Genomic DNA, 19,058 nt, shown 5'->3' on the forward strand with positions numbered 1-19,058 from the left:
ACTGAAACTCCAATAGTCACTTGGGGTCACTGAAAATCAGTGGTGGTAAGGTATTAATCACCTTGCCATCATAAACTGACTACTGAGCTGGCTCCATTTGTCAGGTCACTCACTGCCACATTACCAACTGTTTTCTCAGGAATAAGATGCTTTTATTTTTAGAAATTTTTCTTTTATTTCCTTTGTTTTTCCTTTGTAAATGTATATCTTTATGTGATTCTGACAATAAATGTGTTTTATTATTTATTATGTTTCTCTTCTCCATAATACTCGGGTACCACCAGAAGGACGGTACCCGGATCTTTGGAAGGCTTACGTGGGGACACGGATCCAACACGCAGAGGCCCTTTCGAGACTTTTAATGTGTTGTGGGACACCAGCCGCAGCCTGCCCATGACTGCACTATAGAGATACAGCCCTAGGCAGTCCGCGGCCGATGTAGGACTATTGCAGGGAATGGAAATTTAATAATTGGGCTATGGATTGGGATGCTAAATGGACTGGTACTGGGGACTATGGGAAACTATGGCACCTGCCTTTCTACTAAAAGAAAGTAAAAATATGTTGGCAGGTGGTGACTCGCCCTCTCACTGTATGGGCCCCCGAAATAAGTCGCTGCAATAGTGCGACAAGGGGGCAACATATTGTGAGCAGCTAAGGGTGGAGAGGCGTCCCTGGACTTTAAACTACGATCACGCGCTCCCTGAGGGTCCAGCATCACGTGCCCACTCGCCACTTACGCTTCGCATCCACCCTTCGAGCTAAAAGCTCTCGCGACTCCACTCTGGCCGGCCGGTTAAGGCAAGCCGGAGATGAAGACAGGGGCCTCCCCCGGGAGCGCTCGGTTCCCGCGGGGTCGCTACTCCCCGACACCCCGCCACAAGGTGTCCTGCGGGTTGACTGATTGCACGGGTGGAATATCTATTGTCAAGTAAACAATAGATATTCCAACCGTGGGCGATGGGGTCGTCACATCCCTACGCCCTTATTTATTATTATTATTAAAAGACCATTACGTAAGTATGTAAGTAGGTAGCTTCTCTATTTAAATTTTAATACCTTAGATACCATCAAAATTATCAAGTGCTTACTTTTGAGTTTCATCAAAAAATGTTGAAGTATTCAAGATAAGCGATTAAAAATATTTGAAGCATTAACGTATTATGGGTAAGCACTTTTAGCCGTGACCTATCAATTGATGGGTGCCCGCTTTAGTTACCGGTTAGTGGCAAGTATTCCGATCGAAGATGCAAACAAGTTGTACTTACTACATAAATATCTAAGTATATAAAAATATTTAACCACTTATCTGCAGAATTTTACCTTTTGGGCACTTTGAAAAGACCACAAACGATGAGACTTCAATAACAAAACAATAAGATAAAAGTTAAAACCTTCTCTTTGAATCCAATAAAAATATAAGTAGCATACTAATAGCTCTTTTCTTAGTTATCAATAAATTTCAAAATTTGAAAACATTTTAATTACAATTCAAAGTTTGCATTTATGCGTTTCAGTTGCCTATTGTTTCCAGAACTATTATTATTAAATAGATATTCTTTTCTATAAATTTCAATAATTATAACCTAACCAACAATAATTAATTTAAACATCGAAGGGAACTTTCTTTCAATTTATTTATAATAAATTGATAATAAATCAAGAATCAACCAGTATTATCCTTCTGTGATTTATTACATGCGGCATATTATGACATTATTAATCATTGGACATAAGACGTTGACATTTCACAGATTATATTTCTCAATATTAAAGTTAACCATCGACTTTTATTTTTAAAATTACACCTATATTGTTATGTCCATAATATGATGTTATAAGTAACGTTAATCATACGTCAGTTGAGGGATCAGGGACATTTTTAAGAGTATTCAGGCAAAGGTCAATGAGATCTCGTCCTGCCAGTTATTGATAATCTGTATTTCACGAATCGCGAAGGTTCGCGCGCTCTTGTACTTTTTTATTTGAAGTGTGGAGTTTATTAGATTGCATCAAGGGTATATAGACTACATAGTTTGTAGGGTCCACAATGCTTTGGCAATATTGTCTTACCATCTTATTATGAAAAAAAAAATCATAACAGTTTTTTACTCTATGACATTAGTTCAAATACCATATTCATTATTATATATTGCAGCATCCCACTAACGTTGTTCTATTAAATAATGTTACGTATATGTCATAAATCTTCTCATAATTACATAAGGTTATGTAAAGTTTGTTTACCAGTATGTAAATCTAATGTTCTTGTTCCTATAATAGTAATCACTTCCAGGATAAATATTGTATTTTATTTATTTAAGTTCCCTTAACATTAACAATATTTGTTAATAATTATTGTTAAATTTCTTAATATCACAAAATCCTTAAATTTGATATTTTGTATAAACGTCCCGAAATCGCAGAAATACGAAAGTTCGAATCCCTATATTATCAAACCTAAGAATAACACCTAATCAAGTGTAGTCTCAAACTTTTCCTTTATTTTATTAATGCATAATATTATTAATTATTACTAATACTACTTAAATGTTCGAAAACAAGTTACCCTTGAAAAAAACGCATCTTTACGTCGGCACCTATACGAAGATGTTCATTCTAAAAGCACTTCATAAAAAAGCAAAGGAAAATCTCGTTAGACAAGTATTGACATCGTTCGAGTTTTGTTCTGATTTTAGAATCTAAGAAGTTGGTGAAAAAATTTGTTCCTCTATGGGATTCCAAGAATACATAATCATCAACAAATCGTTTACTACTTTGAATACATGACTGTGTACCTATATAACTTTTTTGGTATATGTAATGAAACAGTTTTTCACAGGCACTCTCACCGACCAGTGACCAGGCGACATCGGAGATTACCTATTCGGTAAAACATGCAGATATCGAACAGACAAACAACCAAAAGTTTCAGTAATATAAGTGCATAATTTAGATAAAAACTTCTAGAAAACACACTGAAAAACTTGAAAAACTAAACATAAACCTCTTACTATAAATAAAAAAGTATACCCAACCTTTTATTTATGACACCTTAACATTTTAATAGGTAAGAGGTTGTCAACCCATAGTATAGAATTATAATCTGTGGCATAACGTATTTTTTACAGCAGTAAAAAGCAGTGAAAGTTACCTGGCAGCCAGTATCGACATCTGCATAGTAGCCCGACGCGCGACCTTGACAGGTGAACCGAGTGGCCGGGATCTTGACTCGGCCGAGCTTGCCGGCCTGTAAACAATTTAAATAATTTATTATTTTGTATAAATATCTTTATATATTATAATTAGGAAGCGTAGCGTGTGGTGTATTATAGCTATATGGGTATCGTTTTACATTGTGGGTGCTTGGATCCATTGCCGGCATTTAAAACAAAATTTATACATATTTTTATCTATTAATTAATTTAAATACAGACTATATAATAGTGCGTGTGTGGAATGTGGTATAACTAGGTACTTTACAGATATTTTTTACAGATTAGTAGGTAGTAGTAGGATTTACATCAAGATAAAACAATTTTAGATAATCTAATGCAATGTTAAATTGAAGGTGAATATCGGGTTTCGCAGCCTATAAATTTCATTAGGAAAAAATATAGATCCCGAAAACAATCACTCTAATTTTTACCTAACTAAGTACATACACATAGATTTAATTAAATAAAAAAAATAGAAACTATGAAAATGTTATAGAAATCGATAGCAGCGCCGCAGCGGAGCTATATTAATCACCATATTATGTATCTATAGTATTTATGTATTATCTTTTTTTCAAATCAAGACCAATTCAATAATATTAGTAGATTGTAGTCACTATTGTATGATTTAACAATACAATGCGATACATGGTATAATAGCACTCATTTGCTACACCTGTCAATTTGACAGTTCACGCATAATATTATCAATTTAATTCAATTAACATAAGAAATACTGTCTTTACAATGTAAACATTATAAAAACCGCAATTTATTACACAAGAACATAAACATTGACGATAAAAACATAGAAATGTAAAATGATATAATCATCATCTATTAAACTAGGCTATAAATGTATTGATAGCTTCAAGAATATCTGAAGTTAGTCACACGCGTGGAAAATTGTTATACAATGACATTGTTTAAGTATATATTACCAATGAAGAAGTCAGATGTTATTGTGATTATTACAATAGGAATTATGTGTAAAAATAGGTTCATAAAAAAAACGAAGCAACTACAATTTGCCGTAGCGAATAGTAGTAGGGGAGCCCAGGATGCTAAATGTGGATTTACTCGAGCGTCACGGGAACCTATTAGAATTGGTAGATTAGACCATAGCGAGAAAAAAAGGTCCTATAATGTTTTCACTTTTAGCGGTGGGGAAGGGTTTTTTGATTTTTTTTAATTTAAAAAAGAAAAAAATTGGCTTGGAAATACTCAAGCGCGTTAGATATTGATATTTTGCATGCTCCAGGACGTCACTGAAAAAAAGTATACGTTAATCTGACGATTTAAGTGGCGATTTAATCGCTATGAAGAAAGGGTAAAAAATTAAAGTAATATTATTCGAGCGCGTCAGATTAATATATGGGGGGGTTAATTACAATATAAGAAGTCCCCATTTCGCTAATCTGACGATTCGAGCTCAACCTTAGGGAATTATGGATTATTCAAATTTTCCAGCGGGGCCCCTGAGCGCACCCACCAACCATAACTGCTCATATTGACTAGAGGTACTAATGAATAGCTAAGGTACCGTCCCTTATAGTAATCTGACGCGCTCGAGTAAATCCCAAAATCCCCTCTTGGCCTCCCCTACTATAGAGAATGGTACTGAATAATAATTCACATTTATAAATCATCATAAATTTAGTATACACGCACTTGCTCTTTGACATCCTTTTCTATTACATTTCACTCTGTGCTTTCACTATTGTTTTGTATTAAGACTAATGCATTTAATTTAATTATACTATAATAAAAATCAACCTCTACCTGATATTATTATTTTGATTGTTCAAACCAACATTATTTAGATATAGGTAATCAGATGAACAAGAGATTTAATCGTAATAATCACATCCACATCGACAAACATTCACAAATCCCAATAAAACCAGAAAGTGTGCGTACACACTATAACAAATTACAAAACTCACATACCTACCTAGTTAGTTAGTTAGTAGTTACACATAAAGGCAACTCACATGGTGTCTGTGTGTGAGTTTCATATACGTGAGTGTTAGTAAAGTACCTGAAAATATTCCCGTCTTTCAAAGACAAGTAAATGACTCATTCCCGTTTACTCCAATCACAATCAGTTTACATAACATTCGTGAGTTACATAAAACGGAAGGCTTGGATAATCGTTAACACGCTAAAATAGTGCATCTTCCGGGTTTAGATTGTATAAGAACAGAGCATTGGGTTTCGAGGGACAACTATGTTATTAACTAGGTAATAAGCGGGGAGTCTTCTTTACATAACAATAGTAAATACAAGACAAATTCTTTAGAACAAAACAGCCCCCCCTAGACAAGTGGCTTTCTATTAGCGTAAAGTTCAATAGAATAGATTATGAATGTATGAGATTGACGTAAGTAATCGTCGTCGCCGTCGTAATCAAACGTCATTCGTCAATCTCATACATTTATAATCTATTCTATTGAACTTTACGCTAATAGAAAGCCACTTGTCTAGGGGGGCAGTTACTTCTCCAATTTACGTAACAATACTAAATACTAGAGTTAAATCTTTACTTAAACAAAAGCAGTATCCTTTCCTGGTTCACGTAACTGTAGAATAAATATAAATACAAGAGAAGAAAAGCAAAGAAAAACAATCACAACAACACATTACGCGATTCAAACGAATTTGAAATTCCGATTTGCTGGCAATAATGCAATTTATTAATTAATCTTTAAAAAAGTAACATGATAATGTTAAAACATGAATCTTTATGCATGCGCAAATGCTATTTAGTTACTATAAGGAATTGTAGTTACTACTTCTATGCCTATTTATTTCAATATAAACTTTTTAGATTTATTTTACATTTATTAGTTCCCAGAAAAACAACATTGATGCAACTACAAGGACTTACTTCTTCGATATCTACGAAAAGATTACAAGATACATGTAGTTGATTTACATACATCTATGTAGAGTTTAAAACCAGGTTTCATCTTTCTTAGAAAATATTCTAGCTCTGATTTCATCCTCTTTCCACATAACTAGTTTTGAAGATGATTCTTTATGCTATTTTTATTTGCTACACACGAAGTATTTATTATAAAATAACCCATCTATACAAAAACAATAACGTAGGCTTAATTGAAAGAAATAATATACTCTATTTCTACAACTATATCAATTGTCATCATACCGTTTAAGTATATAAAAGTTAAGACTGTCCAAAACCACATTTATACAATGAAGCCAAATGCTCCTAATTGGTCAGTACACAAAACGTTTAAGCAATTAGATTCCCACATTCATTAACATAAAAAAATAGACCACTCCCACGGGAAATATACTAAACTCCAAAAACGATCTTATTTCCCAACCCTCTAGATCCAAGATAATACAAAATTTCGTTCATTGTTTACAGACTGAGAAAAGCACGCTCTAACAGTTCGATAAGTACTTAAATGTACAATGTACATAGTTATTGTTCTGTCTGTTCTATACTGTGTGTTGCGACATGTCTTTGTGATGCGGTTTGAGATTTAATTGTTTTACTTCTGTATAATGCGATCCCTTATTCTGGACTACGCAATAGGAAACAACTTCAGTACCCCGATAAGAAGTAACCTCTTTAGGTTTTTATCTGGCTGAATTATTGGCATGTCAACTAGATTTTAGTATTTAATAATTTTGAGGAAAAAAGTTCCCCATATCTAGAAAATGCCACTGTTACCTATTCTTGAGATGTCTGCTTTAATACTAATATCAATGATCTTCATCTACATACACATATTTTTATGTGGGTAAGTAGTTCACAAACGCAAAATCAATAGAAAACCTAATGCATGTTCTAACATTCAAAAGGACCATTAGAAATAATCGGGTATTTTAAATCAAATAAATTGATACAAAAGTAGCATGCAAAATTGTCTTGAGATATAGAAATATGTCACAGTGATACAATGCCCTCTTAAAACAATCACGCAATTTAAATGCATAAATGACCCATAAAATAAATAATACAACGATAAATAACAATCAAAGGCACTTAAAATACCAGACCAAATAGCTTTTTTTACAAACATATCATTCCGAAAATGTCACCTAGAAAAATGCTCCATCAAATACTCCAAAAAAGTAAAAGTGACACATATTTCAAATGACTCTATTCTTTATCATTTTCAAGTTAATAAATATATTTTATTGCTCTCCTAAATAGTATTACGAAATAATCGATCGGATTAACACCTACGCAAGTTATTTATGACGAATCCTAGACGAAAGAAAATTATACAAATGTGACATTTTACAATGTTAGTGTACTAAATAAGATATATTATGAATTGAAAAAAACTATATCCTGCTTGATGGACATGGCACAAGGTCACATGAAAAAAGCAAAAGTTTTAAGCTATTGCATAGCTTCTATCGCGGGCCTTGAGCGCGGGGACCGAATCCAGAAATTCCGTAACGAAAAAACCTCACGCTCCCCGCTCCGACGGGCACGGAGGTGTGGCTTGAAGGCATCCTATGCAATAGCTTTACCGCGGCAGTCCCCGAGTGCCACACGTCTTTTTTATATTATACATATTTAGGTATGGTTAGCAGAAATTTATAATGGTTAATATTTTTTTGGGTTTCATTTAATGAATATGATTTTACTTTCAGGATTTATTCATTGCTCGTTCTTATAAATTCCCGATGACATAACTATTTTAGGTATGTGTATTTTAATATGAAATTGAAACACGCGATTAAAAATAATTCTATCATTTTTAAACCTGTATTATATGTATTTTAAACTCATATCATTGGCCTATATAAAGATATGAATAGAAATAACAAAACAATAAAAATAAATTATAAAGACAGAAACCGTAAGATATCGTAATTTGTCGCCATTCGAATGAAAGTAAAATCGAATTTTTCATTTAAAATTATCTCTACACGTTTTGTGGACACTAATGATATCTAAAACCGGTTTTGATTCAAAAAAAGTCCGGTGACAAATTGTCTTTTTTAAAGTATTTCATAAACTCGTATTCTAAGCGATTGTATTTTTTTATACGTCTGGCTTATTTATATTTTATAGCCGGGGCCCAAAGGACTTTGTCCGCCTATCGAGTTATTTTATGATGCTGATCAAACCAGTCTAGGCGTTTCGGAGATAAGACAAACAGATGTAAAAAACAACAAATGTGTTTGTTGTGTGACATATTTTGTAACGGATATGGTCTTATCTATACATATAAAAAATGAAACCCGTTTTCCTTGGTCACGGCCGCGGCATCACGCGTGAACGGGTGGACCGATTTCGATAATTCTTTTTTTATTAAGCTATTGCATAGCTTCTATCGCAGGCCTCGAGCGCGGAGACCGAATCGAGAAATTCCGTAACGATAAAACCTCACGCTCCCCACTCCGACGGGCTCGGAGGTGTGGCTTGAAGGCATCTGGCATGCTATGCAATAGCTTTACCGCGGCAGTCCCCGAGTGCCACACGTCTTTTATATTCCTTGATCGTTCTTATGTTGAGAAAACGTAAATATGTACCACGGGCGAAGCCGGGGCGGACCGCTAGTTTTAAATAGAAATAGAAAATAGAAAAAAATATCTTTTTTAATACCTCTATCAAGGTAGTACAAACTCAAACCTAGGCTGGCCTATTGCGTAAATACTGAAATAGAAAATGCCTTTATTTTTCATATACCTATAAAGGTATTATTTATTTCAGTAGGTACATAATTTAGCTATAGAGTTCTGAAAAATTAAAAACAATATTCGGACGTACGGACGGGTAGTAAGTAATCCGTACAATACTTTAAAACTAATTCACATTTACACATTTAGAGTCAGCTAATCCCAGCTTAAAACAATTTGTTACCCCACTGTGTCGCAACATGTACCTTACCGACAGTTTATATTATCTCTTCAACATTATAATCCTCCTATTTTAGTATTCAACATTTCATAATAAGGCTTACTTGAGGCTTCGTTTATAAATATCCTACTTGTATTATAAATTCGAGCTGTGTGTGTGTGTGTATGTTATACGAAAACGACGGATTTTTTTAAATTTCCCACAGAGTCAAGCTTTTCTTTCCGCCTCAGCCTCAAGGTTTGGCATAATATATTTTCGTTTCCTTATATTTGGGCGATACTGGGTTCGATTCCTTGTGAAGGCTATAATAGTATCGGTCTGGCTAGACACACAAGTCTGGTTGTCGCCTGTCTGGGTTAATAAATTGAGAACTAAAACAATAATAACTATTAAAACGCTTTTGAAAACCGTCTTATAACTATCCGAGGAGACATATAAATCACATGTACATTCTGTATTTTTTAACCTTTCAATACCTAGATCCGATTCTCTAGAATATCTAGATACTAGTTATTTTTTTTATTTATTTACAGGAAAACTTCTGCATAGTTCGGTGCCTTTTTTTGCATCCACCATCGAGGTCAAGCCATAGGTATATTCTATCGATTGCTTACGCGATAATCAAGAAAAGTTTTCTATAATATTATATAGTTAATAAAATTTATTTATAGCTCTAATAAAAATCAAAATATGTATGTGAAGTTGTTTATTGCTTTTTCAATAATAACTTTTAATGGATTTGGTAGTAAATATATTGAAATCTATTGTAGCATATTATAGGTTTTATAATTCGTGTGCAAAGATTCAGATAGTTGTTATAAATCTTTAGATAGTAAATACTCTACAACAAATATCGATGTATTGAAATTGGGATGTTATATAGCAATAATTACATAATATACCTATTATGTATTTGAACGAAGCCATTTGTCTCATCGATGTTATATTTAATAGAAAGAAGTCTCTGTTTATTTGTTCGCTTAAGGGCCGATTTTTCAATGCTTGGATAAAACTTATTCGTCGAATAATGTATAAAACTACCATTTTAAAAACGTATTCTAATTGCTCGTATTTGACAGTTTACGTGACATTTTAATATTATCGTGTAATACTTTATTGGACGGATTAGTTTTATCCAAGCATTGAAAAATCGGCCCTAATTCATATACATACCTATTATATGCAACTGATTTTGCAACGTTCGCCATCACGCAAATAATCGAATACAGAAGCTTGTATGTCAAATACCTACATTCTAATTAAAATGTCATGTGTGTAATAAAAACATTTCGCTAATATTTCGCCATGCGAATCCGGGTGTTTTACTAGTCCTATCCTATCCGACTAATGTTATAAATGCGAAAGTTTGTGATTATGGATATACGTATGTTTGTTACGAAAAAACTGCTGGATGAATTTAGATGAAACTTTACAGTATTATAGGTTATACATAGAATAACACATAAACTATAGAAATACTTGATTTTTGATGAAACCGCGCGGCACAGCTAGTGACTTATAAACGTAAGTTACTTTCAAATCAATGATATTTGCGAAGAACCTGAGTGAGGCGACCAACTAACATCTTTTGACCAGCTGACCTTATTTCGCTTATGCAAGTTACGATTCTTACATAACTTGCTACAATTACATTTATTTACACGGAATTGTTTTTTATTTTTTGTTTTTATAATTACACGTAGTTAGTGTCTTTTAGTTTTGGGACTATTATAAAACTTCGTTGCGTATTTAATGATATATTATTGTGAACGTTTGTTAATATTTTAGGCTCAAATGCCTAAACAGATTTTGATGCAATACTGATAAACGGCTTAGATAAACTCTAGGATAATTTTATCTAGCTATATTTCTTCTCGCAACTTGGCTTGCAATTCACGTAATTACATAGGAAATGTTTCGTATATACTATTTCATTGACCTCCTTGGTACAGTGGTTGACGCGTGAGTGTAGAACCGAGGGGTTCGGTTCCAGTTGGAGACGAAAAAAAAAGTCTCGGTCTGGCAGGACATAGAAGGCTGATGGCTTTGCCACTACCATCTTTATACAAAAAATCACACAAACCCATTGAGTATTTTTGGCACAATTGACATTATAATCATCTGCTTTTTAAACAAGATTGCTAACTAACCAAATATGGTGACAAGAGATTCAAGGCCCTGCCTCTGGGGCTATCATTAGATAAATCTATGAAATTGAAACCTCTCATAAAACTTACGAAAACGTTCCGTAGGTTTACGACGCCTACAATTATTACGTATGTAGGTATAACGATGTAAAATATGATTCATTCTTCGTTTTTGGATAACTATGTTGTTAGAATAAAAAAAAATAAAACCGGCCAAGTGCGAGTCGGGCTCGCGCACAAAGGGTTCCGTAGCAGCAAATATAATAAATTACAGTTAAATCAACCTATCTCAAAAACTATAAGAGATACTTTGATCAAACCAAAAATCGTTGAAAGAGTTAATTAGCATGCATCACCTCTATTTTTTTTAGAATTTTATACCCCGTAGTTATAAAAATAGAGGGGGGGGGACATACTTTTTACGACTTTGAGAGCTGATATCTCAAAAACCGTTCACTTTAAGAAAAATGTTTTTTAGAAAACTTTATATCATTTTAAAAGACCTTTCCATTGATACCCCACACGGGTATGTACATCGAAAAAAAAAATTTCATCCCTCAGTTACATGTATGGGGGGCCCCACCCCCAATTCTTTTTTTTACTATTTAGTGTCATATTTTTGTAGCGGTTCATACAACACATATTCCCATCAAATTTCATCACTGTAGTACTTATAGTTTCCGAGTAAATCGGCTGTGACAGACGGACAGACGGACAGACGGACAGACGGACATGACGAAACTATAAGGGTTCCGTTTTTGCCATTTTGGCTACGGAACCCTAAAAAGTGTGTGCGTGTAACCTTTACGCGCGATTGAAGTAAAACTTCTTTGGCGTTGACGACATATATCACTGAAATGATTAAATATTAACTTAAATAAATAAATATTATATTATAATTTAATTATATTTATTATTCATGTGCTTTACAAAGATTATTTAAATGTTATATTAATATTATTCATTCGAAACAGGTAATTGAATGTCATCATAATTTCTTACGTACGAAATTATAGGTTTGTGTTAACTATAATGTGAAACATAAATTTTACTCTCTAAATTTGCTACTTTTCTTGAAAATACAGCATCTATCGTTGTACCGAAACGCGTTGTTGAATGAAGTCGAGAAGTATTCATAGATAAATCAAATTTTTCTTCTAAAAAATCAATTAACGGCTGAGATTCCTGAGAGCGAAAATTAACATTAAAATCTCCAGTTAGAATCATCGGTAATTCATGATAATTACTATTTAAAAGTCGAGAACCTTCAATTGTGAAGTGAAGTAATTGCTGATGAATAAATTTTATGATATTTGTCAGGCTAGTATTTGTAGAAATATAAATAACAACGATAATCACAGGTTGGTCATTCGTATTAACACATCGAACCAAGGCGATGTCACCAATTTGTGAAACCTCATCGGAAATTTGTGATAATATAGTTGGTGAAATATTTTGAATTGGTGTTACATTGTTCAGTGTATCTGTAGATGAATGATATACAGCTACTCCACCAGCAGTTGAGTTGGGTCGTTTGTATTGGGTAACGCAATAAAAATTTTCAATAAGAATTTGTTCGTCATTTTTCATCCAAGTTTCGGAAAATAACAGCAATGTGGACCTTTTTAATACTTTATCATTCAGATCAGAAACATGAGCACGTAAACTTTGGCAGTTGAAGGAAAATAGTGTAATGTTACTCTCATTTACAAGGTTATATAATTCTTCCTGTTGTGTTATTAGGCGAGAATTTGAAAGTCTTTCAAATTCACACTGTAAATCAACTATTCCCCCTGGACGCTTTCTTCCATGATAAAATTTGTTGTCATCGGTGTTTGAGACAATGAACAATCCATTTATATCAGTTACTCGTGATAATGCTACATATAACAGCTGCTGACTGTGACTTTTATTGTATTCATAAACGATTTGATCAAAAGTACCACCTTGAGACTTATGTATTGTAAGCGCACAAGCAGATACTAATGGAAAGTGATTTCTCTTTGCAAATATTGTCTTATTTCTATTCATTGGTACAGATGACGATCTTCGTAAAATTGGGACTGCTGTTCTACTAATGTTTAGAGTTTGAATATGATGGGCAGCTTTTTTCCTAATTTTCTCTCCTATCTTACCAGGAAACTCAAGCCATAAGCGTATGATGTTATCACTGTCATCACGTTCAATATACACTAACTTTCCAACACAACCGTTGGCTAAGCCATCAGATACATCAATATTGGTTGTAATAATGTAAAATTTGTTAAGAACTAATATGATTTCATAAGGCGATCCTCCTGTATCAATAACTGACATTTTATGAAATTGTTGGCGTACATATGCTTCTTGTTCAACTGAATGACAACCTATATACATATCTGTTGCTATGGATACTACTTTGTCTTCAGCAATATTTAAAATAGATTGATTATAATCCGCAACATGTTTATTTTTATTTTTAATTTACTTATTTTAAAAGTAATAAATAAACAAGTATATTTAGAGATTTTCAAAAAATTTTGCAATTTAAAATAATGTTTTTAAAACTGTTGAATTTTTCATTCACTTTGCTATTCACAATTGATCCGTTTGAAAATTTGAAAATAAATAATCCTAATTGATTATGATATTTGCCACTAGCTGGCGTATAAATCAAGAAGCGTGTAGTATATGACATATACTTACAACCAATCAGAATTATTATTTTTAAATGGCGGAAACTACGCAGACTATAGTAAGCGTTACTTCCGTCAGAAAATAAATCTGAGTTACTCCCTAGTCGCGCCTAAAGAAGTTTTACTTCAAAAACATGGATTACCTATATCATGTAGTTACATATTTAGAATTAAATGTAGGCTTCTTTGTAGAGCAATTTTTTCGTGACATTTAATTTTGAAAAGCAACAGGGGCCGTATTATATTATGTAATGACCTCTTATTTCCAGACAGTTTACGCCGTGAATTGAACTGACTGGCAAATTCAAATGATCGCAAGAACCAACAATGGTTAATTCTGGTATAAAATGAATTTGCCAGTCAGTTGAATTCACGACGTAAATTGCCTGGAAATAAAGGGTCGTAATACGGCCACTGCTATCAAATAAAAAAAGAATCATCGAATACGGTCCACCCAATTGAAAGTTCTGAGGTAACAAATCCAAAAAACAGTCGTATTGAGAACTCTCTTCTTTGTAGTCGGCTAAAAAGTGTCTCGTGTTGTTATTTGCATATTTTGTGCATATTAATCATCCTATCTGCTCCAAAATTAAATAACCTTTTTATGTGAATAGTTTTTTTAATACAAAACAGGATTTTTACAGACAGGTGTGAAATGTGGCCATTTTAAAGAATGTCTGTGACCTCGACCTTTACTATTATCATACAATTGTAAATTAAAAAAATAAGAACGATGCCTTAGAAATTGGAATTTGGAAGTTCACTATGTTTGTAAGAGCAAAAATGTATTAAGTACATATAATGCGATTTCATATTATTATTTAACCTTTACGTGTTTTAAAAAAGTTCTTCTGATATTAAAATATATTCAATATTATAAATGTTTAATTAAATCGATTCACCATATTCCGAGCTACATCTTTACACAAGATCGAAAAACAGACACAAACAAATATATTTACTACCTCCGATAAATTTTAAACGTTCCTTGTTTGTGACGCAAACTAACGTTTTGAGAATTATTGTAGACTTTATAAATATAAAAACTTGGCAAAACTAAGTTAACAGCCATGACCAAACGCTAGATCACTCAAAATTGCAAAAATATTAGACGTTCATCGGAAAATGATTACCACAACTATATTTATAGACTAGGTGTAGGTTTTTTTATTATTCCATCCAAATTCCATTAGAACTGGACTATAAATTTAATAAATCTTATTTTATATTCACATGATTCACGTAGGCATGTGTTAATGGGTTAGTATAACATCCTGGTGGCGCTAAAACACGTAATTTTAATTTCTAGATCTTTTTAGAAGTCTTGGTTGAAATAACCTTATTATAACAGTTGGCACAACAAAGTTATCATGACTACATAGTATAAAACAAAGTCGCTTTCTCTGTCCCTATGTCCCTTTGTATGCTTAAATCTTTAAAACTACGCAACGGATTTTGATGCGGTTTTTTTAATAGATAGAGTGATTCAAGGGGAAGGTTTTAGTATATAATTTATTAGGTTTTAGACAAAGCGGGCGAAGCCGCGGGCGGTAAGCTAGTATTTATATATAAGTCGGATATGTAGAATGTTTCTTAAAAGTGAAAATAAGGTTGAATATTTTTTTACATACGTACACTTAAGACATTGATAACTTCCATTTTAATGTGTTAAAATTCCATATTTATTCCCTCAGCTCATAGCATTTTAACCTATATAGTATCTATATACCGTATTAAAGTCCTAAGTTTTGTTTTTCATATCATATTAAAAAAAACATTATACACATATTCCCGTTCTAACATAGTTAGTTCAAAGATCCACCGGTCACTGAACTATACAATAAAAACTACATAGATCTAAATCGTTATAATATTTTTACAACTGCTTTACTATAAGCGTGAGCTTCTTACCAAATAAGGCTCGATATAAAGTAAAAAATAGAGCCCACAAAAAGTTATGATAATTTCCTTAACGTTTATTCGATAAAGTATTTTATACACAGGTCAATGTCATAGGAGCTTACCTGACTTACCAGGTAGGTAACTTAAGTAAGTTAGGTATATATTATATGCCATTCACGAATTTAGTAAAAACATAAAAAGTAAATGATCACTCTATATGTGTTCGTTATATAGATTTTAACAGGTAACAAAACCTCGGTTTAGTTTTGAATTCAACAAATGAATAACTTTGTTGAAAGTACATAAGGTACATACCTATATATATATTAAATCATGCGTAGGTATTAATAATATTCACCACTTATTTTATGGGATAACTTTTATTTATAAATACATTTTTAATTTTAAAATTTGTATTAGTGAAGGCAATTGTACACACCTTGTAAAAAGATTGTTTTATAAGTCAAAATATACCCTGTAACTGTCTAGAGGTCTCTGTGCTTTTTCAGAAGCTTAATATGGCATTTATAAAAGCTATATTTTGCATATTGGACGCTGTTACAAGAGCTTATTTTCCTTATAGCAACAATGTTTAAACCAGACCCTCAAAACCCTTATAAATCACATACACATACACTTCACAAAAACATAATATTATTATTTTCATCCCAGCGATTGCCACATATTTTTCTGTCCAAAACAACATGTACTTTCTATGTCATATGATGACAATCGGACATGCCTTGTGGTCAGACAGCTTCACCGATTACCGATATAACCAAAGGTCACATAAAATTAAAGACTACAGTCCAAGGAAAGCTATATGCTTATATTTTTAATCTGTGCTTTTAACTTTGAATATTTTGGTTATAGAATATTTGAATTTGAATTGTTTTAAGCTATTGCATAGCTTCTATCGCGGGCCTTGAGCGCGGCCGCGGGGACCGAATCCAGAAATTCCGTAACGAAAAACCTCACGCTCCCCACCCCGACGGGCACGGAGGTGTGGCTTGAAGGCATAGCATGCAATAGCTAGTATTTGTTTGGCGTCTAGAATGCATGTGCACCACGATCAAATCGTGTCGATTTATGTGGTGTTTCTTCTGTATGCTTAATGTATGTTTATTTTTCTATCAATAAATGGTTTAAAAAAAAAAAGCTTTACCGCGGCAGTCCCGAGTGCCACACGTCTTTTTTTATTTTATTGTCTTTAATTGAATAATTTTTATTTAAAATAGTTAAACAGGTAGAAATTAAAATTATGCGTAGCGTTTACAGTAACACATGGATAGACTCATTATTGGCGATGTATTGTTGCGTTGATTAATTTATAAGAAACATGAGTATTACCTCTTTTTATATTTGAAAATCGCTATGTGATTTAGAATAAAATATGTAACTAAAAGAGCCAAATTTACTTCCACAATAATATTGCGTGTTGAGAGCTATATCCCAGTATAGTATAGCTTTCACTGGAGACTTATTTAAAGTCATGATTCGTTATCGGCCGTTGTATTCAATATTTATATAACTTTATGTAACACCATTACAAGCTATTGTTCGCTTACCGACCAACAATAAACTGAATTAAATCAAAATAAACATGAATAAATCAATACCATATTTAAATATATTAAAATTAAACACGTTTTTTATCATTACGATGTGTTTTTCAGTTTACAAATACACAATTGTAAATAATAATAAAATAAAAATATTTTAGTGACTGTCCTAAAGACCCCTTTGAATACTCTACATACCTATATATGTAGAGTTTATCCTTATAGATACATATAGGAATATTGTACATTGAATAGGTACCTACATTGATTTGTACATTGAAGAACATTGCAAACGCATATAAAGATATACCTACTAGTTTCAGTCATCTGCTGTCAGGTAAATTAAGCTTGTAATCATTAATTATGTGAAGCTCGTTTTAAAATTCATATTTGCATAAACTTTAATCCTTAAACTTTATTGAAGATGTTTTTAATTAATTCAAATGTTTGTATTAAACTTAATGATGCCACCCTGTCTACCTAAAATTAAAAAAATAAAAAGCTCTATTTATCTATCATCTTCGACTAGTTTTACAAAATAAGCCGACGTTACTCCTTACCTATACCTTCAGTTATCTACTAGTGAAAGTACTGGCAAAACCTGTTCTATTGTTGCAGAAATTATACTATTACCTATTACTATTATTAGAAGAAACTTTAATCATATTTTATTATTGTATCCTTTATGCTTTAATTAATAAGTCAGCAATCAAAAAGGCTGTTATTCTAGATAAGCTTTAAAAAAACTTAAATTTAATATTTGTAGACTAATATTCACGAACTATACAGGTTTCATATATTGTGTGTTAAATTATATATTTGGCAGTGAATCATTTGGCTGATACGGAAAGATGACGAATTTTGACTTATTAGGATATCTGAATTTGACCAGTTGAATCGAGGTCTCAGTCAATATGGTTCTGCTAAACTTAAACTCAAATAGAATTATTTACATATTATATTCGAATATAAATGACACACTATTTCCGCGATTTTTCTTATTCTTTTTGTTATGTTCGCAATTGGCAGGAGAAGATTCCATGAAATAAAATATTTAGAAAATTGCGAGTAAAATTAGAAAAAATTGTATAACTGATCGACAATTAAAACTTTGTAAGCTGTACGTTTGTGTTTTAACGGGACGCGGACGTTCTGTCATATTTTTTTAAGAACCTTGATCAAAAATGATCTGCTTTTTATTTTCTTTCAACGATTCATGAGGGTATAAGGTTGGTTAAAAATATATTAATCCTGTTTAAAAAGTAGTTAATGTAAGAATATACATCTTAACCTTATTAAGGCTAAAGCCTAAAGGTAACAGGTTTTATAGAGGAAGGGAAATGATAAACAACTATTATTAATTGTGGAAGTATTTATGTATGGGCTTGAGGATATATTTTAATTAATTTTCTTTTTTTTTGTAGGATATTGATTATTAATTTATGTGTTGTGTTTATATGGTGTTATGGATTATTTATGTATTGGAATGTTTCTTTTTAATATATACGTATACATATTTTTAAAAGCATTATTTTGCCAAGTTGTTAAGGGTGCGGGTAGGCGGAAAAATAGAACAAAATACTTTATAAACCCACATCCAAACTCATAAATCCACATAGGTTAAGGTAAAATCGTCGCAGAAGAACATTCCAGAAAATGTCGTACAATACTACTCATATCATTTACAATCTCAATAAAAA

The 19,058-nt window shown here is 32.4% G+C and overlaps 1 protein-coding gene across 10 annotated transcripts in view; it reads right to left on the reverse strand.

Annotated features, from left to right (window-relative positions):
* The window catches only part of js (jiangshi), a 50,240-nt gene that overhangs the window by 22,393 nt on the left and 8,789 nt on the right, over positions 1–19,058 (reverse strand). For all 10 annotated transcript variants that reach the window (XM_089703178.1, XM_089703177.1, XM_089703184.1 and 7 more), the window contains exon 3: positions 3,155–3,250. In XM_089703178.1, the coding sequence (XP_089559304.1) occupies positions 3,155–3,250 (96 nt within the window). The remainder of the gene's footprint in view (positions 1–3,154; positions 3,251–19,058) is intronic.

Source organism: Colias philodice, chromosome 14 (assembly GCF_061535455.1).
Source record: "Colias philodice isolate Cphi_HAF_F1 chromosome 14, ilColPhil1 Martin Lab GWU primary, whole genome shotgun sequence".
Classification (NCBI taxonomy): domain Eukaryota; kingdom Metazoa; phylum Arthropoda; class Insecta; order Lepidoptera; family Pieridae; genus Colias; species Colias philodice.